Source organism: Orcinus orca, chromosome 1 (assembly GCF_937001465.1).
Source record: "Orcinus orca chromosome 1, mOrcOrc1.1, whole genome shotgun sequence".
NCBI lineage: Eukaryota > Metazoa > Chordata > Mammalia > Artiodactyla > Delphinidae > Orcinus > Orcinus orca.
Genome location: NC_064559.1, coordinates 40,333,064 through 40,358,726, shown reverse-complemented (window position 1 = coordinate 40,358,726; position 25,663 = coordinate 40,333,064). Strand labels below are relative to the sequence as shown.

The 25,663-nt window shown below is 43.8% G+C and overlaps 1 protein-coding gene across 3 annotated transcripts in view; it reads left to right on the top strand.

Moving 5' to 3' along the window:
* The window catches only part of KCNH1 (potassium voltage-gated channel subfamily H member 1), a 421,689-nt gene that overhangs the window by 311,127 nt on the left and 84,899 nt on the right, over positions 1 to 25,663 (top strand). For all 3 annotated transcript variants that reach the window (XR_007473256.1, XM_004275288.3, XM_004275287.3), the window contains exon 10: positions 16,813 to 17,009. Coding sequence is in view for 2 of the 3 variants with exons in the window: in XM_004275288.3 (XP_004275336.1) it covers positions 16,813 to 17,009 (197 nt within the window). In the remaining variant the exon portion in view is untranslated. The remainder of the gene's footprint in view (positions 1 to 16,812; positions 17,010 to 25,663) is intronic.

The window sequence follows — 25,663 nt, the reverse complement described above, 5'->3', positions numbered from 1 at the left end:
GGAGAATTGTCATGATGTTTCCAAGCCACGGCTTTAATGTAACCATTTATGTGTGGGCCCCCCTTCAGATAGCTATGCCAACATTGTTTCCTCAGACTCATATAGTCTCCACGAGGAAGGCTGGTGACCCATACTGGGGTGAAATTTTAATTCCTTTAAGGAGAGCATTTGTATCATAGGGTAATTTCTAACATCCATCATTTTTATTTCTTCTTTTTAAATAGGTCCATAAATTTTCAGCTCAGCATTAAGCTGGATCAGAGGGAATTACAGGAGTTTTTCTGAGCAGGTCAGCAAATTCCTTCTGGAGTCAGGCTGACAATGCAGCCACCACCTGAGGACGCCAAGGTTCTTGCACTTGGACTGGGGGCCAGTCCTGTCCTCAAAGTCATCCATCCTAAGTCATTCATAGTCTTTCAAATCCTCTCCCACCTTACATTATTCCACTCAGACCCATCTTTTCATTGATCTGTTGATTAGTTCATTCCATAAAAATGCCAGGTGTAGTGCTGGGTCTTGGAGATAAAACAGTGAACCAAACATACACTCCTGGCATAGAACTAACAGTCTCACCAGGGAAACAGACAAGTGAACATGCAGTTTCACGTATAAAATAGAGTGCCAAGAGTTGTAATAAGAGTACGAACAGGATGCTATGGGAGCTTATAAGACAGGCATCTAATTCAGCCCAGCCAGAAGAAATCAAGGAAGGCTTCCTGACAGAGGTGGCATCTGAGCTGAGACTTCCATGATGAACCGAATTCCACCAGGTGCATGGGAGCAGGGTGTGCTGAGCATAGGGGATTAAAGAGAGAGTGTTCCCTGGCAGAGGGGCAGCATCTGCAAAGACTTTAAAAGATAAGAGTCAAAAATCGCATTTGTGTTTAGAAAGATCATCCTGGCTGCTGTGAAGAGAATGGGTAGCAGGCAGGGAGACCAGTGAGGAGGGTGCTGAGAGAAGAGAGAGGCCTGAACTGACTTAACAACAGTGAGAATGGAGAAAAGTAGACAGATCCAAGAGATATCTGATAAATTATCAGAGCTTGGTCATTTATTGAATATGGAGACAAGCAAGAGGGTAGAGTCTGCAATGACTTGGACAACTTTCACAGGGAGGAAAAACACTGGAGGATGGGCAGGTTTCCCTGGGTGCAAGACCAGTTCCAGTTTTGAATCTGTGGATTTGAGCTAAGTGCAAGTATCCAGTGGCAGATTCTATGGACTCGGAAGAGAGATCGAAGCTCGAGGTATAAACCTGGGGATCATTGAGATCCAGGTGACAACTGAAGCTAAGGGAGAGGCTGAGAAAACTCGAGGAGAGAGAGGAGGGTAAGAAGCAACAAGGTCTAGAGCAGAGCCCCAAGGAATACCAGTTAATATAGGACACATGTAGGAGTCCGAGATGGACCGCCATCAGAGGGGGAGAGGCCAGGAGAGTGGGATGTCACAGAAGCCAAGGAGGGGCAGAAAAGGGCATTCTCAGATGCTACAGAACCACATTTCAGTGACTAGAAGATGCCACGGATGACAAGACACACCAGTATTCTGTGGCCCACTGAGAAATAATGCTGCCGATTAAACTGTGACATATCATTGATTGGAAGGCATCTTCTGATTTCAGAGATAAAAAATGCTAAACAACTTAAGTATATCTTAGAATCAAAGAGCTTTAATATGTTGAGGACTAAAATCTATCTTTTAGGCTGTTATCAGGAAAAGAGTTATTGACCACGGTGAGAGTAATGTTGAGTATAGGGTCAGAAGCAAGATGAGAGGTACTTGAGAAATGAAGAGGGTGGGAGTTGGGTTCAGGGCTGCTTCATAATTTGCATACATCTCTCCCAGAGTTCTGAACCAAGAGAGAGAGAATAAGTAAGATGGGCACCAGTCAAAATATCACCTTTTATTTTTGTGATAAAGCTAATATCAGAGAATATGCATTATATTTGCATCCAATAGTGCTTCCCAATATTAAGCCCCAGGATTGACCCACCCTTGTGTTGCTGACCAGCACAAGCCTACCCCTGTGAGGGTCTGCCCTGTATCTCTGGTGGCAGGAGGGACAGAGAGAACAAGCTCCTGGCAGGCAGATCCCAAGGAGAGCGAAGGGGCTGGCCTGCACACATGCAGGGTCTCCTCCCAAACTCATTAATCAGATGAGGGCACGAGGGAGGCCAGGAGTGTGGTATACCTGAAGCTGTCTTCTGGGCAGAAAACATCAGGAATAGGAGCAAATCATTCCCCCCTTGATAGTCAGAGCATGGAAGCAGTGTAAATAACACAGCCAAGAAATTGAGTCCTGAAAGAAAGGAGAACATAGCCCAAACCAGCTCTCTTCATTCCTGACCATCCAGCTTTCCCCCTGCTGTTTGAAGGGATTTCCCTTCTCTTTCATGTATCTGAATTCTCTTGCCTCACTGTAGAAGGCTAGCTCCGTTCCCTTTTTCTCTATGAAATCTCTCTAGTTCTGCCCAGACTAGCCTCCCACATATCTTGGTATTACATTTTTGTTTGTTTTAACTTCACTGTTACATACATGTAAGTTTTGTCTCATATTGTAAGCCCCTTGAATGTAGAGATGATGTCCTATCTTTTTGTCCTATCTCCCTTAATTGCTGGAACACTGCCTGATCCATAATAGGTCAGGCCAAATTGCTGAACCGGTTTGAATTGTGTGCAGGAGGGTGGTGAGACGTAACCCCACCTTTGGGAACTCCCAATCTCATAGCTGCCTGGGAGAATCAGAGGCAGTTCACATCGCACCTGGTGTATGACGTTACAGATTCTCGTGTGGGTTTCATTAACCAGATATGTGGCTGAACCACAGCATGGTCCCATCCCTAATACAGAGATGGTTTGCAGAAGAGCAGAACAATTGTTCTCCTTTGTACCAACTTGAAAAGAAAACAAATGTTTCTTGAACGTCTCTGAACTCTCCTACAAAGCTTAACATGGGACCAAACCTTTCTAGAAGGAGATGCCCCTCTGAGAAGTGGGGTGAACTGCACACCTGGAGCCACGCCTCCTGAGCATCTCCAGTCCCTGCTTTCTCTGTCAACAAAAAAAATCCAGTAAAACATGTTGGCTCAGCACCTGACATCACAACACAATCCGATACAATCTGGCACTTAAAGCTAAGGCTTTATTCCTAGTAGTAGATCTTCATGGCTTGGATGGGAAGGCAAATGGATGAGATTTCCACCGTGTCTGTCTGTCTTTGATGTACATTCTCACGTCTCTAAACTGCAGCAGATGAAGCAGAGGTCACAGACTGCCAGCATCTTTTTTTTTTTCCAGTGAGAACAAGAAGGGCTTGGTGGTTTCACTACAGATAAGACGAGGCAAAATTTATGAGGGGTCAGAACTCTGCTTAGCTACTCTCCCCCATGGTCTCAGATAATGCAAGGGAAATGTCCATAAGCGCATGCGGGAGAGTTAACTCTTCCAAAATTAGCTTGAAAGCCTGGACTTTAGCACCTTTGGGGCGAGGTACATGGCGGATGCCTGAAGCGGGGTCCCTGGCCAGTGCCTGGCCTCATGCACAGGGACCCCTCAGCAGATCCTGGGCCCCTGTCCATAGTCAGGGCTGGTGTGGGAGGTGGGTGGGTACCACCAAGGTGTTTAGCTCAAGTCGTTGGAGCTTTTGCTCTGAATGTGCTGCCAGCGCCTCCATCGTCATGTCCATCCGATTCTTCAGAGGTGCAGAAGCCCGTGCTTTTTCCTGGAGCAGGTGAAGAAAGCAGATGTGTGTATACCTGCCCCCGCAGAACCCAACACACTGTACTGCCCCAGTGGACCGTGGACTCCTGAGTTGGCTAGGATGTGGACTCAGCTGCTCCAGCAAAAACCCGAAATGATAGAAGCTTACACAAGACAGAAACTTCTAGCCTGTTGCTTCATCCTAACGAGGTTGTCACCTTGGCTTCCTGGCCCAAGAGAGCTCACATCTTGTTCCAGCCAGGAGGAAGCGGGGAGAGGGGAAGGGCAGGGCATGACCCTAGAGGTGGCACACACCCCTCTGCACCCCTCCCCTTTACCAGAGCTCAGACAAATGGCCACATTTAGCTGTAGTGCAGTCTTTCTTCTGGTCATCTTTGTGCCCAGCTATAAGGCATGGGTTTTATTTCCATAAGAGGAGAGAATGGGTTCGGGGAACATGTGGATTCCTAGGCCATGGCTCCTTAAGGTCAAGGCTGTCCCTCATTTATCCTCTTTCCCATCACCTAGCATGGTGCCCGCCCCAGGTAGAGCTCCCTAAATGTTGACTGAAGAGGAGGAGGCTGCTTGAGAGAGGGGATGCAGAAGACAACCCACTGGGAGCATTTCTCTCTCTCCCAATGTGGAGGCTGCATGGCAGTGGGGGGAAAGCCGGTGGGTCACGGACAGTCATTTAAACCTCTCTGGAGCCCTCTCTTCTCTTTCAAACGGGGCTGATGATCCCTGTGGGATTTGCTTCACACGGCTGTTATAGAGGACTCTTCTTTCATTGTGGCTACTAGTTTTTGAGCACCTACTCTGTTCCAAGCACGGTGCTAAGTGCTTTGTTCACATTATTTCATGTAAATCTTAAAACAGCCCTGTGAGACGGGTATTATTCCCACATTTTCTAGCTGAGTGAATTGAGACTGGGAGAGGTTAGGAAGATGCCTAGTGCCTTTGCTTTGTTTATGCATCCAACAACCATTGAACGCCAGCTGTGTGCCCAAGACCCTGCTGGGGACTGGGCAATGGCAGGGATGAAGAGTGTTTGCAGAGTGCAAGGGCACACGTAATGGGGAGCTGCTCTGGTCAAGGGTCAGGGAGGAGGTGTGGGTGTAGTTCGAGGCATGAGAAGGAGTTATCCAGACCGAGGAGCAGGGCGGAATGTCTGAGGCTGCGCTGAGATGGCCCGGAGGTGAGCCGGGAGCCGGACTTGGAGGGAATCTGAGAACCCACTGTGACTAGAGGCAGAGAGTGAGGGGGAGGGGCTGGCAGGGGCTGCTCCAGCACCCAGCAAGGCGGACCTGAGCTTGAAGCCAGCTTGTCTGGCCCTGAAGCCTGTGTTAAGAGCCTCATCCTCCTCAACTATCCAGTTCAGTGGGTGTGCAGTCTGCTCAGGACTTGCCTGGAGGGATTAATCCAGCTTCTTTGTTATCCCATAAGCAGAATTATCCCAAGGGCCAGGAGAGAGAATGGCTCTCCCTTAGAGCCTCCCTGGACTATGCCAGGATCTCTGCAGCCACATTTCACCGTCCTGATGCAGTGACAAGGCCCCTCTAGTCTCGAGATGGCTTGAGGGCAGAGGACTTCCTGATGCCCCGGAGAGGAGGAATAAAGGCACTAGGGATGGCCCTCACTGCAGTCTATATTCCTGGCACCTCTCAGCGCCCTGGGTGGAGCTCCGAGCAGAGCAGCGTTGGTATCACATGCTCACTGTAGAGTCTGGAAGGTGCTTAGATGAGTGTGCAGCTGAATGAGGAGACCAGGCATTTTCGTCAAAGGATTACAAAATATACTGTCCACACTCATCCCTGCAGGCAAGTGAAGGAGCAGATAATCCAAAGGCTTCTGAATGGCTTTCAGTTCTGCTAAAGAGACATATCCTGTGCCTCAGGGCCTTTGCACGTGCTGTTCCCTCTTCCTGGAATCATCTCTGTGCTGTGTTTTTATGCTGGTTCACTGAAACTCATCCTTTAGGTCTCAGCTCAGATGCCACGTCTTCCTGGAAGCCTGAGCTTGAGCCGGATACCCCTCCTGTACTCTCCGCATCATAGCCCCTAACGTGTTAGAATCACCTGAGTCTCTCTCAACTCCACTGCATCTGTCATCCCACTGCTATACCTCAGCACCCAGAACAGTGCCTGCCAAGAATTGCATGAGTAACCGAATCAGTTCTTTCTCAGTGGTGTGGGCCTAGAAATGGCTGATGATTTTAGCAGCATATGATGACTTTAACTGCAGAATTATGTTTTGCTTAGTACAGGATACCACTGTCAGTGGTCTTTATAAGAGGACATGATAGGGAATAGTGAAGAGAAGCAGCTGGGGTTTCATTTTTGCTCTGACCCCTCTGGTCCGCCAAGCTCACTCACAGCCAGTCTTTTAAAAACGGGGCTTTTTTCTGGAGTGTTCTAAACTCGGTTGTCCGTTTTTGCAACTCTTTAATATTCAGTAGGCTGTGGATCTTCTCAGGTCCCCAGCACCTCTTGAATTGTCCCCAATCACCCCTCTTAACCCTCCCAAACCCCCCACTCCCATCTTCCTTCCCGCTTCAGCCTCTGCAAGTGGCTGTTCCAGCCTCTGCCCTTCATGACGCCAAATTGTCTACAGGGTGTTTGTTTTCTCCTGTGCTGGACTCCTTGCAGAGATCTCCCCTCCCTCTCTCCTGGTGCCACCTTATCCCTCTGTCCCAACTCCCACCTCTGTCTTGTGAATGTTCCTCAGCCCCACGTTTGTACCCAGAGGGCTGTTTATGTCTATGGCAAAAGTGGAGGCTCAGTAAAGAAAGCTGCGTATGATTGGGGGTGGGAGGGCAGGAGGATTAATTATCACAGGGATGTTTGCTTGGAGTTTTAATGAGACTGCCTTTCCTTTATTCCCCCTCCCTTTTTTTCCTTTTTCTTTTCCCCCCAGCTCAGAATATCCACTTAGAATGTCTTTTAGAATCTTAGAACCTTAGGTTTTAACATTCTGCACCCAGCGCCTCAGTGTAATAAATAAATCAATAAGCTGAGGGTCTCAAGAAGTTTGATTGCCGAGTGCATTGGGGTACCTTTTGTTCTTCGGCGAACGATCATTTCACACTAGGGAACAAGAGATGAATGTGGTTATAGAGTTTGTCCTGGCCTCCGATTCGTAACCCTGACCTGGTAAGTCATTATTCCAGCGATGTGTGTAACTTACAAGCAGCCTGCCAAATGCTCTATGTCCTTCCCTTTGACAGTTTTCCCAAGTTATATGTGTCATAACTTTATTTCTCATTTGCCAGAATAGTCTTGGGTTTGTTTTTAATCTGACGGGTCCTCTGACACCACATTCTTAAATCTCACTAACAGGTCATTTATACCAAAAAGGCTGCCTTGACAGCAAGAAAGATTGTATGATTTTCAATTTGGGTTGAAAATCAAATGCAAGCTATGACAACACTGAGACTTCCTAGACCCTACAAGTTAATCATTATGATCTTACCTTGAAATGCCTTTTGTAGTAGGAACTAGTCTCCATTTATTGTTTCTGTCAAAACCTTTGATTGGAATACTCTTCACAATGGGAATATTGCCATTTCTAAACATGCACTGATTTATTTCCTGGAGTGTTTCAAACACAATATGTTTGCCTTTTGTTGTATGCAGTAGATATGCTCCTGAAGAGTTGTTTATAAACTGAATTTTTACAGGTAAACTCATATGTTAAAGGCACATGAGGGGCTATTATTTTACTTTATGGGTTCTTTTATAATTAGGAAGACTACTCCTAATTCATTTGAGAATGTTCACATATTGGGCTTTGTTTAAATGAAGTAATATTTTTTCTGATTACAAGATATTACACTTTAATTGAGTAAAAGCATAAATAAGGAAAATCACAATTTGTAAATCCACCTCCCCATCCCCAGGTAACACAGTTAATATTTTGATATATTTCCATTGAGTCTTTTTTTATGTCCATTCTTATGACATGGGAACATAATGACTACATTGCTAACTGACCCACATTTCCCCACTTCGTGTCTTCAACAATTTTCCCTCATATTTTTCTTCTGTAGCCTTTTTTTTGAACTTTATTTTTTATACAGCAGTTCTTATTAGTCATCCATTTTATACATATTACTGTATACATGTCAATCCCAATCTCCCAGTTCATCACACTACTATCCCCCCACTGCCACTTTCCCCCCTTAGTGTCTATACGTTTGTTCTCTACATCTGTGTCTCAATTTCTGCCCTGCAAACTGGTTCATCTGTACTATTTTTCTAGTTTCCACATATATGCGTTAATATACAATATTTGTTTTTCTCTTTCTGACTTACTTTACTCTGTATGACAGTCTCTAGATCCATCCAAGTCTCTACAAATGACTCAGTTTTGTTCCTTTTTATGGCTGAGTAATATTCCATTGTATATATGTACCACATCTTCTTTATCCATTTGTCTGTTGATGGGCATTTAGGTTGCTTCCATGACCTGGCTATTGTAAATAGTGCTGCAATGAACATTGGGATGCATGTGTCTTTTTGAATTATGGTATTTGCTGTATGCCCAGTAGTGGGATTGCTGGGTCATATGGTAATTCTATTTTTAGTTTTTTCAAGAACTTCCATACTGTTCTCCACAGTGGCTGTAGCAACTTACATTCCCACCAACAGTGCAAGAGGGTTCCCTTTTCTCCACACCCTCTCCAGCATTTGTTGTTTGTAGATTTTCTGATGATGCCCATTCTAACTGGAGTGAGGTGATGCCTCATTGTAGTTTTGATTTGCATTTCTCTAATAATTAGTGATGTTCAGCAGCTTTTCTTGTGTTTCTTGGCCATCTGTGTGTCTTCTTTGGAGAAATGTCTATTTAGGTCTTCTGCCCATTTTTGGATTGGCTTGTTTGTTTTTTTTAATATTGAGCTGCATGAGCTGTTTATATATTTTGGAGATTAATCCTTTGTCCGTTGATTCGTTTGCAAATATTTTCTCCCATTCTGAGGGTTGTCTTTTCGTCTTGTTTATAGTTTCCTTTGCTGTGCAAAAGCTTTTAAGTTTCATTAGGTCCCATTTGTTTATTTTTGTTTTTATTTCCATTACTCTAGGAGGTGGATCAAAAAAGATCTTGCTGTGATTTATCTCATAGAGTGTTCTTCTTATGTTTTCCTCTAAAAGTTTTATAGTGTCCAGTCTTACATTTAGGTCTGTAATCCATTTTGAATTTATTTTTGTGTATGGTGTTAGGGAGTGTTCTAATTTCATTCTTTTACATGTAGCTGTCCAGTTTTCCCAGCATCATTTATTGAAGAGACTGTCTTTTCTGCATTGTATATCCTTGCCTCCTTTGTCATAGACTAGTTGACGATAGGTACATGGGTTTACCTCTGGGCTTTCTATCCTGTTCTATTGATCTCTATTTCTGTTTTTGTGCCAGTACCATATTGTCTTGATTACTGTAGCTTTGTAGTATAGTCTGAAGTCAGGGAGCCTGATTCCTCCAGCTCTGTTTTTTTCCCTCAAGACTGCTTTGGCTATTCAGGGTCTTTTGTGTCTCCATACACATTAAAAATTTTTTTGTTTCTAGTTCTGTAAAAAAAGCCATTGGTAATTTGATAGGGATTGCATTGAATCTGTAGATTGCTTTGGGTAGTTTAGTGATTTTCACAATATTGATTCTCCCAATCCAAGAACATGGTATATCTCTCCAACTCTTTGTATCATCTTTAATTTCTTTCATCAGTGTCTTATAGTTTTCTGCATACAGATGTTTTGTCCGCCTGGGTAGGTTTATTCCTAGGTATTTTATTCTTTTTGTTGCAATGGTAAATGGGAGTGTTTCATTAATTTCTCTTTCAGATTTTTCATCTTTAGTGTATAGGAATGCAAGAGATTTCTGTACATTAATTTTTTACCTTGCAACTTTACCAAATTCATTGATGAGCTGTAATAGTTTTCTGGTGGCATCTTTAGGATTCTCTATGTATAGTATCATGCCATCTGCATACAGTGACAGTTTTACTTCTTCTTTTCCAATTTGGATTCCTTTTATTTCTTTTTCTTCTCTGATTGCCATGGCTAGGACTTCCAAAACTATGTTGAATAATAGTGGTGAGAGTGGACATTGTTGTCTTGTTCCTGATCTTAGAGGAAATGCTTTCAGTTTTTCACCTTTGAGAATGATGTTTGCTGTGGGTTTGTTGTATATGGCCTTTATTATGTTGAGGGTAGGTTCCCTCTATGCCCACTTTCTGGAGGGTTTTTATCATAAATCGGTGATGAATTTTGTCAAAAGCTTCTTCTGCATCTATTGAGATAATCATATGGTTTTTATTCTCCAGTTTGTTAATATGGTGTATCATATTGATTGATTCACGTATATTGAAGAATCCTTGCATGCCTGGGATAAATCCCACTTGATCATGGTGTATGATCCTTTTAATGTGTTGTTGGATTCTGTTTGCTAGTATTTTGTTGAGGATTTTTGCATCTATATTCATGAGTGATATTGGTGTGTAATTTTCTTTTTTTGTAGTATCTTTGTCTGGTTTTGGTATCAGGGTGATGGTGGCCTTGTAGAATGACTTTGGAAGTGTTGCTTCCTCTGCAGTTTTTTGGAAGAGTTTGAGGAGGGTGGGTGTTAGCTCTTCTCTAAACGTTTGATAGAATTCACCTGTGAAGCCATCTGTTCTTGTACTTTTGTTTGTTGGAAGATTTTTAATCACAGTTTCAATTTCACTACTTGTGATTGGTCTATTCATATTTTCTATTTCTTCCTGGTTCTGTCTTGGAAGCTTATACCTTTCTAAGAATTTGTCCATTTCTTCCAGGTTGTCCATTTTATTGGCATAGAGCTGCTTGCAGCAGTCTCTTAGGATGCTTTGTATTTCTGCAGTGTCTGTTGTAACTTCTCCTTTTTCATTTCTAATTTTATTGATTTCAGTCCTCTCCCTCTTTCTCTTGATGAGTCTGCTAATGGTTTCTCAATTTTGTTTATCTTCTCAAAGAACCAGCTTTTAGTTTTATTGATCTTTACTATTATTTTCTTTGCTTCTATTTCATTTATTTCTGCTCTGATCTTTATGATTTCTTTCCTTCTATTCACTTTGGGTTTTGTTTGTTCTTCTTTCTCTAGGTTCTTTAGGTGTAAGGTTAGATCGTTTATTTGAGATGTTTGTTTTTTCTTGAGGTAGGCTTATACTGCTATAAACTTCCCTCTTAGAACTGCTTTTGCTGCATCCCATAGCTTTTGGATCGTCATGTTTTCATTGTAGTTTTTGATTTCCTCTTTGATTTCTTCAGTGATCTCTTGCTTATTTAGTAATGTATTGTTTAGCCTCCATGTGTTTGTGTTTTTTCCCCTGTAATTGATTTCTAATCTCATAGCATTGTGGTCAGAAAAGATACTTGATATAATTTCAATTTTCTTAAATTTACTGAGGCTTGATTTGTGACCCAAGATGTGATCTGTCCTGGAGAATGTTTCGTGGGCACCTGAGAAGAAAGTGTAATCTGCTGCTTTTGGATGGAATGTCCTATAAATATCAATTAATCTATCTGGTCTATTGTGGCATTTAAAGCTTGTGTTTCCTTATTAATTTACATTTTGGTTGGTCTTTCCATTGGTGTAAGTGAGGTGTTAAAGTCCCCCACTATTATTGTGTTACTGTTGATTTCCTCTTTTGTAGCTGTTAGCAGTTGCCTTCTGTATTGAGGTGGTCCTATGTTGGGTGCATATATATTTATGATTGTTATATCTTCTTCTTGGATTGATCCCTTGATCATTATGTAGTTTCCTTCCTTGTCTCTTGTAACATTCTTTATTTTGAAGTCTATTTTATCTGATATGGGTATTGCTACTCCAGGTTTCTTTTGATTTCCGTGTGCATGGAATATCTTTTTCCATCCCCTCACTTTCAGTCTGTGTGTGTCCCTAGGTCTGAAGTGGGTCTCTTGTAGACAGCATATATATGAATCTTGTTTTTGTATCCATTCAGCGAGCTTGTGTCTTTTGATTGGAGTATTTAATCCATTCACGTTTAAGGTAATTATCGATATGTATGTTCCTATGACCATTTTCTTAATTGTTCTGGGTTTGTTTTTGTAGGTCCTTTTCTTCTCTTGTGTTTCCCACTTAGAGAAGTTCCTTTAGCATTTGTTGTAGAGCTGGTTTGGTGGTGCTGAATTCTCTTAGCTTTTGCTTGTCTGTAAAGCTTTTGATTTCTCCATCAAATCTGAATGAGATCCTTGCTGGGTAGAGTAATCTTGGTTGTAGATTCTTCCCTTTCATCACTTTAAATATGTCATGCCACTCCCTTCTGGCTTGTAGAGTTTCTGCTGAGAAATCAGCCGTTAACCTTATGGGAGTTCCCTTGTATGTTATTTGTCATTTTCCCTTGCTGCTTTCCATAATTTTTCTTTGTCTTTAAGTTTTGCCAGCTTGACTACTGTGTGTCCCGGCATGTTTCTGCTTGGGTTTATCCTGTGTGGGACTCTCTGCGATTCCTGGACTTGGGTGGCTATTTCCTTTCCCATGTTAGGGAAGTTTTCAACTCTACTCTCTTCAAATATTTTCTCGGGTCCTTTCTTTCTTCTCCTTCTGGGACCCGTATAATGCGAATGTTGTTGCGTTTAATGTTGTCCCAGAGGTCTCTTAGGCTGTCTTCATTTCTTTTCATTCTTTCTTCTTTGTTCTGTTCTGCAGCAGTGAATTCCACCATGCTGTCTTCCAGGTCACTTATCCATTCTTCTGCCTCAGTTATTCTGGTATTGATTCCTTCTAGTGTAGTTTTCATTTCAGTTATGTTATTGTTCATCTCTGTTTGTTTGTTCTTTAATTCTTCTAGGTCTTTGTTAAACATTTCTTGCATCTTCTCGATCTTTGCCTCCATTCTTTTTCCGAGGTCCTGGATCATCTTCACTATCATTATTCAGAATTCTTTTTCTGGAAGATTTTCTATCTCCACTTCATTTAGTTGTTTTTCTGGGGTTTTATCTTGTTCCTTCATCTGGTACATAGCCCTCTGCCTTTTCATTTTGTCTATCTTTCTGTGAATGTGGTTTTTGTTCCACTAGCTGCAGGATTGTAGTTCTTCTTGCTTCTGCTGTCTGCCCTCTGTTGGATGAGGCTATCTAAGAGGCTTGTGCAAGTTTCCTGATGGAAGGAACTGGTGGTGAGTAGAGCTGGCTGTTGCTCTTGTGGGCAGAGCTCAGTAAAACTTTAATCTGCTTCTCTGCTGATGGGTGGGGCTGGGTTCCCTTCCTGTTGGTTGTTTGGCCTGAGGTGACCCAACACTGGAGCCTACCCAGGCTCTTTGGTGGGGCTAATGGCAGACCCTGGAAGGGCTGATGCCAAGGAGTACTTCCCAGAACTTCTGCTCCCAGTGTCCTTGTCCTCACGATGAGACAGAGCCAACCCCTGCCTCTGCAGGAGACCAACACTAGCAGGTAGGTCTGGTTCAGTCTCCTATAGGGTCACAGCTCCTTCCCCTTGGTCCTGGTGCACACACTACTTTTTGTGTGCCGTCAAAGAGTGGAGTCTCTGTTTCCCCCAGTCCTGTCGAAGTCTTTCAACCAAATCCTGCTAGCCTTCAAAGTCTGATTCTGTAGGAATTCCTCCTCCCGTTGCCAGACCCCCAGGTTGGGAAGCCTGACGTGGGCACAGAAGCTTCACTCCAGTGGGTGGACTTCTGTGGTATAAGTGTTCTCCAGTTTGTGAGTCACCCACCCAGCAGTTATGGGATTTGATTTTATTGTGATTGTGCCCCTCCTACCGTCTCATTTTGGCTACTTCTTTGTCTTTGGATGTGGGGTATCTTTTTTGTTGAGTGCCAGTGTGTTCCTGTTGATGATTGTTCATCAGTTAGTTGTGATTCCAGTGCTCTCACACGAGGGAGTGAGAGCACATCCTTCAACTCTGCCACCTTGAACCAATCCTCTATAGCTTTTTAAATTGAAGTATAGTTGACATACAATATTATATGTTATGGGTATACAGAGTAGTGATTGACAATTTTTAAAGGTTATATTCCATTTATAGTTATTAGAAAATGTTGGCTATATTCCCCATGTTGTACAGTATGTCCTTTTAGCTTAGCTTATACCTAATAATTTGTACCTCTTATTCCCTTACCCCTATATTCCCCCTCCTCCTTCCCTCTCCCCACACTAGTAACCACTAGTTTGTTCTCTGTATCTGTGAGTCTGCTTCATTTTTGTTTTATTCACTAATTTGTTGTATTGTTTTTAGATTCCACATGTAAGTAATATCATACAATATTTGTTTTTCTTTGACTTATTTCACTTAGCATAATACCCTCCAAGTCCATCCCTGTTGCTTCAAATGGCAGCATTTCATTCTCTTTTATGGCTGAGTAGTATTCCATTGTGTGTTTGTGACATGTATACACACATATACCACATCTTCTTTATTCAATCATCTGTTGATGGAAGCTTAAGTTGCTTAAAGGAAGTAATAATAAGAATTAGGCAAGATTACCAATGGTCTACTCTCAATAGTTCTGGCTTAGTTATACCACATTTGATCACAGTAGGAGACTGCAGAACTTGTAAATTCCGCATTTTCTCACTGATGGGCAAAACGCTCACTTAAGAGAACCTGCCCATTAGAGCCACCTCTAGCTCTTTCTCATCTCGTTATTTCAGGGAAGGAAGTGGGGTGCCAGTTCAGAGCTGGGATGATTTTCAGTGTTCTGCTGGAATATTAGGTAAGCCCTTAAGTAATTTCTCATGGGCCTCTCATCCTAGAATTCTATGATTCTGTTTGTTCTGGTTATCTATTTCTGCTTAACAAACAGCTCCTAAATTTAGTGGCTTAAGAAAGTAATTGTTTCTCATGATTCTGTGGGTTGTTTGGCTCAGATGGCTCGTTCTCCCTTGAACTTCCCACGCGTGGTTTCTGTCCAGCATTGGCTGGGGCTACAGTCATCTGAAGGCTCGACTGGGCTGGATGGCCAAGATGGCTTGCTTACATGACTGACAGAGCCTGGCTGTCCCCAGATCACTTCTATGTGACCTCTTGTGTGGTTTGTTCTTCTTAAAACATGGTGGTTGGGTCCAAGAGGGAGCATCCTGAGAGTAAGTGTTCCAAGAGACACAGGCAGAAGTTACAAGGCTTCTTATGACCCTGCCTGAAAATCCTGCAACATCATTTCTGCCACATTCTATTGGTGAAGGCAAGAGACTAAAGTGAGTTCAGATTCAAGGAAAGGGAATTAGGCTTTGCCTCTTGAAGTAAGTTGCAGTATATGTGTAGGGTCCTTTTTTTTTTTTTTTTTTTTTTTTTTTACTGTTTACCATACTGCATGTCAGATAAAGAGCATTCTCTAGGAGAATAGGATTACATAATTTTGAAAGGTGTGAGAGGCACTGCAGAGCAGTAAAGAGGGGTTATAGAATGCTCCATATGTATGAATGAATTGGCCAGCCTTTTTGGTGAGAACTCCATGCTAGGGAGCACACACTGAATGAACCTCTCTCCATGGAAGCCAGGTGGTGTCACACCGAGAGAAACATTACCGTCCGCTGGCCTCTGCCCTACATTAGCCCACTCATATAACAGATGGCTGAAAAACACCTGGTAAGGGAATTTAAATAACACAGTTTTGAAGGCATATTTACCTAAATGCTACCCCAAGCATGTATCCTACTCATATTGAGTTGGTGAAACCATCTTCATAAATTAGAACTACACATTATTTCACAAACACATAGAGTAATGTGTCCAGTATACTTGCTTTTCAGCTCACGTAATGGAGGTGCTTAGAGAGGGCTGTACCCGTGGAGTCCCTTATGTACTTAGAGTGGACACTTTTTGGTGTTTGAGAAAAAGTCAAGTTCTGTCTAGATGCTTAAAACTCTAATTGCCTCCTTAGCCTGAATTAGGAAAACAGTTGCCCTGTGAATCACACTGAGTCGCGGGTACCTGGGTTCTCGCTGCAGAGTGTGGCTGATCTGGTTGCATGGGCTGACAACTCCCTTGAGAGTTGTTAGATTGGTTTTCACCCTTGTTGCATTGTTTCCTTCCCCCCACCACCCCCCTCCCCCAATACTCCTCTCTGGCTCCCTGGGGATTCAAATTTGTGTTTATCTGTGCTGAAAATTTAAAAGCAAGAGAAACAACATTTCAAGCTATTTATAACCAGAGGCTGTGCCAGGAATGAATTAAGCTTTGCATTAGACATATGTTAAAACATGGGTTTCTGGGAAAGGTAGGAAGAATATCCCTAGGTGTGAAAAACAGATATTTAGAGGAGATTGATAGAAGTTTGACCCAGAATATGGCTATGTGGGATGAGTACTCCATTGACTTATTATTAAATATATTGTTAAATATAGTCTTGTGGAATACTAGGTATAGAGGATCCTGGAGATGCCACTTATATAGGGCCCATCTTTTTATACCGCCATTAGGGCATTTGGCAAGGGGAGGAACATGGAAGGAGGTATGGGAGAGAGGGTGAGGAATGAGGCGCCATGCAAACATAAACCTCAGGGCAGTGGACAGAGTGTGGGAGAAGAGGAACTCCACTCTTGCCTGACTCCTTCCATGTAGGTCATCCTAAACGGGGGAGACACCGCCTGTACTTCAGCTTCCAATGAAGAGTCCACACCCTCCCCACTGCAGCCTAGTGTGCGCCTCTCAGTCCCACTAACGTAGACCCACCGTTCACCTTCATTCCTCACTTCTCTTTTGCCAGCAGATATTGTGAGAACTCCTACTGTGTGCCAGACACTGGGTGTTAGTGGAGAGATGAGACACAGGAATGCTCGTGTTGGGAGACAGACAAAAAACAAGTAAATAATATAATTGCAGACTATGATTGATGCTTCGGAAAACCGTGGGTGATAAAGAATAACACAGGGCTCCCATTTTGGTTAGGGTGTTCAGGAGGTCACAAATGAACCCAAAGTTATTGGTTGAACTTTGACATATATCCTATGGTATTTTAAAGTTTCTTAAATTGCATGTTGCTAAGGTCCAAATTAAAACCATTTTTGCCTTTTCTGAGCCCAAGCCATGGGATGCCAAATGGACAGCAACTCTGGGAGACAGTGGGAAGCCAACCCTGATAGCCAGACACCTCCTACTGATACTTTCCTCATCACCATTTTCTCTCCTCAGGGAAGGGAGATGTGTTTGGAGACGTGTTCTGGAAGGAAGCCACCCTTGCCCAGTCCTGTGCCAACGTCAGGGCCTTGACCTACTGTGACCTGCATGTGATCAAGCGGGACGCCCTGCAGAAAGTGCTGGAATTCTACACAGCCTTCTCCCACTCCTTCTCCCGGAACCTCATTCTCACCTACAACTTGAGGAAGAGGGTAAGCTGGCAATTTCAGTTTCTTTTCTACCAAAGGCAGTCTCTGTACACTTAGGATAACCACGTGAGCCAGGAAAGTCCTTTTGCTGTTTACTTCAATGGAGCAATTGGTTCTGTAGAGGTTCTGTTTGTTGCTTGCTCTTTGGAGCTTTTGCTATGAAATGAGAGAGAAAAGGATATTGCTAGATTAAAAGATGGATTGATTTTGGTGCAGAAGGGATTTGCTCATGAGTGTGTCTGTGGGCTTTTCCTCAGTAAAATCCTGACCTTCTAGCATTTTGAAAAGATGAGTAAAAAATGAGGTTGTTAGTCAATAAAATGGCTGAGTGGGACCACTTAATTAATATAAACCGAATTCTCCCTTGCGACTGGGACCCACTAAATGGTGTGAGGCTATTAGCCAGCTGGTAATAAGAATTTTTTTTAAGATATGAAAATGATTCAGTTGAGTCCAGAAAATAAGAGATGGAATCTGATTGCCTAGAGAATATTTTGTATACAACTGTCAATTTAAAGGACTGAGAAATGATTTGTAGTTTTAAAACCAGAAGATTTCTCATCTGAACTTGTTTCTTTCACCCTCAAATCATCAGAACTGCTCCGTCTGTCTCTGTGAGGATTAAAATATGTCTTGTACTCTTGAGGTTTTCATGACTGATTTTCTTGCATTTCATTTATGTCCTTCAGTTAAGAAGTAGCTCTCAACCTATAGACATCATCTGGGAGGATTGTCATAGGAATCTTTCCAGAAATGACCTCACGATCTGCCCCCCCCCAAAACTGTTCCTCTTCTCGTGACCCCTGTCTCTATTAACATTGTCTGTCTCGCCCCGGGGTTCCAGGTTAGAAACACTGCCGTCAACACTGATGCTTCTTCCCTGTCTCCCACGCCTCAGTTTACTCATCAGATCCTGTTGGCTCCACCGATGCTCTCAAACCTGGGTCCACACTTTGCAACCCCCCTCAGGGCTCTTCCTGAGCTCCTGGACCACGGTGCCCCTGATACAGAGTCTCCCCCTGTTCTGAAGCAAGCATAGGCTCCAAACACACCCTCCTCCCCTGTGTCTCTCCTCAATGCGGCGCTTCCTCCTTGGCCACTTATGTGACCTTAAAGACTAATGGGATGACGTCACTCCCCTCCATAAAGACTTTTTGCACCCACCCTAACTACAGGATAATGTCTGCAAACTTCAGCACGGCTTATGTAGTTTTTCACATCTGGCCCAAACTTAACCCCCGAGCTCCAACCCCAGCACTCCAACGCCCACCAGGAGAATGGCCCACACAGCTCTGCAGACATGCCACACCCTTTCAGAGCACTGTCTCTCTGCATGGGCTTCCTGACCTGGAATTCTCTTCTCTTCTTCTGTGTGTGACACATTCCTGTTAACCCTTAAGAGTCTGCTGAAATGTTTATTTGTTCATCAAATCCAGTACATGCCAACTGAACTAGACTAGATGTATAAAACGGAGTAAAACTCAGTGCCCTAGCTTCAGGAAGCTCAAGTCTAGTGGAGACAATCCACACGGGAAGGCTAAGTGTGGTGCACGATGCTAAGTACAATGAGTGTGATTTGTACAAGGTGTTAACGGGGTCATAAAGGAGAAGGGCAGATAAAGCGGGAGTCAGGGAGAAAGTATTGGTGGGGGCGGTGATGCCTAAGCTGAGTCTTAAGGGATCAGTTTGCCAAACAAAGAGGAGGGTTGCACTTGGAGGAGCAGCTTGAGTAAAGGCTCAGAGAAAGGAAACAGCCTTTTGCCAAGTTCTTTGTACAAAGCTCCAAACGCCTGTCATTGGGTTACCCCCACAATGTGCTTCTACCTATTTGACATTCCTTGAATTGCACTGCCTTGTGAGTCCCTGCTCAGAGACCTGGGAGGGCAAGGGCTTGGTATCCCCAGTGCCTAACCCAGCACGGGGAATTATAAAAACATCCGGGGATGGCATGGAGAAAGAGATGGGATCTCTGGGCCTCAGTATCCACATCATAAGATGTGAGGTTGCGGCCGATGATTGATGATTTTTATGGTTCTGTGACTGGAAAGCTGGTCGTTTAAATGCCAGTGGGGAATGGGTAGTGGGGGAGAAATGTGCATTCATAGTTCTTCCTTGTTTGTCTGCGAACATGGAACGCTTGCTGGTGATAGTTTTAGCCAAGTGGATTCTCTTAAAGTCTATTTTTTGATGGATTTCTTCTTTTTATGAAAGCAAGTTGATTATGTTCAGCCTTCAGTGTTGCTGATAACATAGGTTGGAAAAATTGCACAGTTTGGGTTACTTGGAGGACTAATCATCTTGGAAAAATTGTGGATCAAGTAAATCTGTCTTAGAAAAACAAGGACGACAACAAAAACAACAGTGTGTCAGCGGTCAGATTGTTTTTGTAAGTGCAGAATGATTGACAGCTCTGCAGAAGAGAAGACTCGGGACGACGTTTCTGAAGGGCTGTGTGGAGGAGCATTTGGCGTAGTCTGTGTGGCCACAGGGTGCAGAGGTGGAACCAAAGCTGTAGACAGTATAAGAAAGACCTCGGAAAGGATCGGAGCCGCCCGTTGAATTCAATAGGTATCTGGTTTCTTGTCCTGGAAGTATTTAGGCATCCCCTGGAGACCCCTCAGAGACACTGTGGAGAGGACTTAGCCATCCAATGGAGAGTCAGATCAGTTGATCTTCAAATGTCCTTCCAATCGCAAGTGCCTATGAGTTTGATATGGATCCGAGAGAATTTTAGTGAGGTCTTTTATATAAAGAAAAAAAAAGAGGCATTTTGGTATATTCATTGTAGTCTCTCATTTTGTCCTTCTGCGAATTAATGCCTAGTTACATAGGGCATAGAAGATGAGAACATTACATGCATGAATCATTCTTGTAGCTATTTTTTTCTGGCCAAATGAAGTGTATTCTTGCGGCTGTTTCTATCTTGGCAAAATCGAGTGTGTTATTTGCAAAGATTCCTGAGAACACAGTGCCTTTGACATCTGTTTGGGGAGTTGTTCGGTCCTGTCGATGTCCTCCAGTGCACAGCAAGAACTCTGTGCTGGAGGGTGCCTCCATGAACATCCAATCTCTCCTCCATTTCACCACCACCCTCATTTCACAAATATGACATTTTATAGAAAGGTCATAGTAAAGAAAGAACCGGAGCCAGAAATGACTCATTGACCAGGTCTCTTCCTGCTTCTCACAGCTTCATAGCTGACCCTAGCCTCTGTATTCCAAGTCTCACCCCCTTATCCCTGAACCCATGTGTATGAGCACCACCCAGCCCTTGGCACTGCTCTTGGGACCCAACTCATGGAGGACCTGTTACCTTCCTCCAAAGACACCTGAGGTCACAGGCAAGGATGAAGGAGGCAGAACCTGAAGGCCGATCCAGCATTTTGACCTTTGGTTTTCCTTGTCTGTGGGCTCTGAGCCAGATGAGACTTTAGTCTGCATCCTGCTCTGCCACTTAGTGCTCTGCAAGCTCTAAATGCTTCCCCATCTGTAAAATGGGGCTGATGGAAAGGTCTACTTGTAAGATAATTATGAGGATTAAATAAGATAATATTTGCAAAGCTCCTACATACAGGTTCTAGAACACAGTATGTGCTCAATTAAACTGTGAGTTATTATTTTGTTTCATGCACTTGACACTCCTTATCTTACGCTTCTGCCTTTGTGTATACAGGGTACCCGCTCTGCAGAATGGCAGGGCACTTGCTCTGCAGAATGTTCCGTGGGGTGGATGTTATCCCAGGGTTCTCTGCACCTCTTGCAGCAAAGGAGGGGCCAGCTGCTCTGGCCTCACTGTCCCTTTAGCTCCTGTCAGTGGCGAGGTTGGCGCACACCCACTCTTTTGGCTAGTTCCATTCAAGGAGGGAAAAATGAGGTTGTTCTGACCTGTTAGGTCAGTCACCAGGGCATCAGTATTTTGCCAAGAGGAAAGCACGGCATCCTCCTCTCTTCTGAGGAGGTGGTGTGTACTTGTTCATGAAAAAAATGGGAAGTGGGACCTTCCTCATCTCAGACCCTCGGCTTCCTAGGATGTCAGGCTCTCCGGGCATTTTCCTACAGGCAATCGGAGCTTTGTGCACTACTAATAGTAACGTGATTACCAACTCCAGATATGTCACAATGTCAGTATATGTTTTATGTCAGCTTATTAAATCCTCAGAACAACCTCATGACATTACAGTACCAACCCCACTTCTCAAAGGAAGCAGCTAGGACCCCATGGAGAAGAGAATCACTTTTCCAAGGCCACCCAGCTCATAAGGGGTAGATTCCAAACCGGCACCTGCCCCCATCTTCCTGATAAGCAGCATTGCATCCTGTGGTGGGCCTCGGTTAAGTGTGGCTCTCAGCTTTTCCCATGTTGGCATTCTTCAGCTTCTGCTTTCTCCCAGTCTGTTGACTTTTCAGGGGTGGCACATATTGTCTCCAAAATATCTCCAATGGCCTTTACTACCCTTCAGGACACTTGGAGGATACTTTATTGTACAGTAAATCCCAGTCACATCCCGGGTTGCGAGACATGAGAGGTTTTCCCATCAGAGTGACAGCTACACCATTGGTGGGTGTGCTGGGGAGGCATGGCCCGGCAGGTCAGCTTGGCCGTGATGTTAGTGACTTACTAAAAAGAGTACCCGCTTTGGAGTTAAGGACCTGGTTTTGAACCCTGGTGTGACTCCTGATTAGCTGTGTGCCCTTGTGCAAGTTACTGAACTATTCTAAGCCTCAGTTTCCTCATCTGTGAAAAGGGTCTAATAAAAAATCCCTCCTAACTAGGTTTATTGAGAAGATCATATGCATTAAAACAAAAAAAAGTTGACATAGTGCCTATAGGAACCACTCGCTACATATTTATTCCCTCTCTTCCCCGCCACCCATCCTCACCTTCCACCTTCAGTCCAGGAGGTTCTGAGTTCATGCTTTGCCCCTCTTTGTTTATAACTGGACCCTTTCTTGAATCATGTTTCACCTGGGCTCTACTCTGCTTACGACTGGGGAAGAGGTCTCACTTCCCAGGTGCTGGCTAGGAGATTGGTTCTCCTGCTCATTGTTAGGACAGTAGAGGAAGTGCACCTCAATTAAATGATGTATTGCAGATAAGCCGTTAGGTAATTAGCAGCAGGCAGTGCATGGGATAATTGGCATGTAGGTGGTTAGTAGGGTGGCGCTCATTCTCTGTGTAGGGCGATTTATTTTTAAAGCCAGTATTTTTATGTTTTTAAGTATGTTTTGCATCGTGTTTGCATATAGTAATTTGTTCCAGGATGGATTTTTCTTAGCTTGATAAGGCCCCAACATAGTGAGTTTGGGAGGGAGTTGGGACTGTAGTTACTGGTGGTTTCAAAGCACCAGTTTTCTAAAACTGAGGTTGCCATAGTGAATTGTCTTGAATACTATATGTACATTTCTAGCCCACTTTAACAAAAGGGCATTTTATTCTGGTGAAGAGGAGGTCAAAGCATTGGAGGTTTGGAGAGAGCCCTGTGTATAAGTGGCATTGGAAAGGCTTTCAGTTTTCTCCCTGAACGAATTCTTCTGGAAGGCTGATAAGATGGAAAGAAAGCACCACAGAGCCAGGTGCTTAGAAATACATCCCCTTCCTCACCGAAGAACTAAGTTTTCAAAATGATCTCTACACAGCCCATATTTTCCTTGTCATTCTTCCACAGTGAGGGCTTCTGCAGAATTAAAATCATCTATTAAACTGTCAAGGTATAAAGATTATTTTAAAATCAGGGTGTTGGAATTAAGGGTGGGAAGGGGACAGATGATGTGAGTGATAAGACCATAATTCTTTCTGGACAACAAAATATAAACCAAAGCCAAGTCCTTTTTCCATCAAGAGGATCAGAAGTGATGTCAGGGACCTGGGAGGCCCTCCATGGATTTTGGGGGACACTCCTTAGTACCCCCAAAAGCATATAGCAGAAACCCATCGTGATCCTGGGAGTGGGAGGTAATGAAAGGGCTCCATGCTTCACTATGTCTAACTCTGCTTAAACTGCAGGTGGTCAGGCTATATCCAGCCATTTCCAAGGTAGCAATAAAGTTCTGCAATAAGTATAGGCTTTAAAGGAAGATATTCACATCTGGGCTCAGCCACTTGTGAGCTGGGGAGGTGTGGGCAGCGGGGGGGGGGGAATTTGAACAAGTACAACTATTTCTCTTCTGTGGGTTCATTCTGTCTACCCCACTGGGTAGCTGTGGAAGGGTGATCAAGTGCCAGGCACAGTGCCTTACAGGTAGTAGGTACACAGCTGGGTTAGTTCTCTTCCATTATCGGTAGGAGTGGAGACAACAGAGCAAAGAAGGAGAGCAGGGACTGTAATAGTTTGGCTCATAGAATAATCCTGTGGAGGCAAGTCAAGAATACTTGAAATACTTCAAATCCTGGCTCTCCTTTTAGTGACCTTGGGCCAGTTACCTAACCTCTCTGGGCTCCATTCATTCACTGATAATATAGGAGTGGTAATAGTACCTTAGAAAGGTGCTTTGACGAAGCAAGTTCTCAATGTATGTGTTGCTATCCTTATTGTTATTGATGAGCTTTGTTTTTCTGGGAATTCAGAGGCCCTGTCAGGTGCTAAATGTTTTAAAAGGGGAGTAGGGGCTAAACTGTAACACCTGGAAATCTCCCAGACAGATGATTCCAAGATCTGTGCCTGGGCCCCCCAAGTAGCACCAGAGGACCAGGTGAGTCATCAGGGAGGTTTGGTAAAGCATGGTGCTGTCGGACTCATCATCACAGATCCGATTTCCTCCTAGGACAGAATAGATGGAGGGACTGGAAGAGCCCGACGTGGAGGCAGTGGTGCGGGAGGGAAGCTGTAATTTATCTTAACTCTTATCATCCTTGACGTCCTGTGACACAGTGTGTTTATCACAAGTTAGAAAGGATCCGGCCTACCTTAGAGGACTGCCATGCCAATGCAGTCCTTTGGAGAGTGATGTACCTTCCTGATATTTTCTTAGAAGTGTGTGGTTGACTCATAATAAACAGGGTGGTGCTAATGAGTCTGAGACCACGGGCTCAGTCCCCAGGTGAGCAAGCTGGCGTCCCGAAGTCTCAGATGTTTAGCCCAACATTTCTCACATTTATTTGGCCCCTGAACACTTTTTTGAATTATACCAATAAGTATTTATTATCTTTTTTTTATTATTATCTATTTTAATATACTTAATAGCATCCATCAGAGCTAGTGTTTTGCAGAACATCTTTGGGAAACAGGAACTAGATGATCTTTCATCTCTCTTCTGGCTCAAACGGTCAGTGACCTGTAGAATGGACAGGGCTTGTCGGTGAAACATCAAGAAGCCAAAGAGACTCAGCAGTGGGAGTGTCCCTCACTGGGTCCTCGGGAAAGCCCCAGCAGAGGTTGCTGGCGGAGGCTCCCTGCCTTCTGAACGTCCTCCTGAACTCAGCCTTCCCTCACCTCCCCACAAGGGCTCGGTAGCCCGTTGCTTTCTAGAGGGCAGCCAGCCTTACGTTATCAAAGAGAATTTGGCTGCACATGTGCTAAGAGAAGGCTGCTGAGACATGTTTTCGCCCTGGCCTCAAAGGCCCTCCTTGCAAGTTACTTTCCGGTTAGTTTATTGGCTCAGTCAGATTTCACGTTCCTACCTCATCTGCCATGTGTCTGAGCTTCCTTGTTCCCATTTAAATGCTCTTCCTACTCTGAAAAGTTTTCTCTTTGGCTATGAGCTCATTCTTATAAATTTTGCCAGTGAGTCATGGAGGTTTTTATTCCAGCCACTGCTCTTCGTTAGTGGAAAGTCAGGATTTGAACCTAGACTGCCTGTCATAATGATAACTACCTTCTAAGAGATGTTAGAATAAAGGAATCAAATGTGAGTTCAACCCCTCCAAGGGAGCTTGGGATGCTGGCATCAGGAGCTCACACGCAAATCTATCCCAGCCCAGATACCTGTGTAGATGGTTTCTAGTATAATGTGTGTCACGGAGCTACCCAATTTTGGTGCTTCTCACTGCAAACTTTGTTGAGTGTAATTTACTTGTTACCAGTGTCGCTTAATGGTCTTGTCCTGCCTTTCCTTAACTTAAACTTCTAGAGTAAATCCACAGTCAGGCCAGGACTCCATATAGCTTCTCTTCAGTCTCTCTGGTATAGGTGAGACCCTGTGTCCTTTTGATCCAGTAAGCACTGGTCATCTCCCTGGTAGCTCTCGCTATACTTCCAATTAACTCTGTGTGTCTTTCTTGCTATATAGAAGCTCCTTGAGGGCTGAGCCTTTGTCTGCCTGACTCGCCTCTGTCCTGATCAATTCTCTTAGAGCTTAGTACAAAGTAAGCATTCAATAGTTGAATGAATGAATAAGTGAATGAATGAATGAACGGACTTGCCGAGCAACCAGCCAACCAACAAATGAACATACAAGTCCATCAACTTATTGGCCATGTGCCTTTCTCTTGTTATTGCTATAGATTTTTGAAGCCTTGACTGTAAGATGGTATCTGTAGAGACACCTCTCCTTTCTCCCTCCTAATCTTTGCCCATATATCCCACACCATCCCTTTCCCATTTTTTCTTCCCCAGGCCCTGGGTATAGAGATCGCTCAGCCTCTGTAGGTACCACTGATGCCAGCATAAAATAATAACAATCACCCTCATATATTGAGTGTTTCCCAGCCAAGTACACGC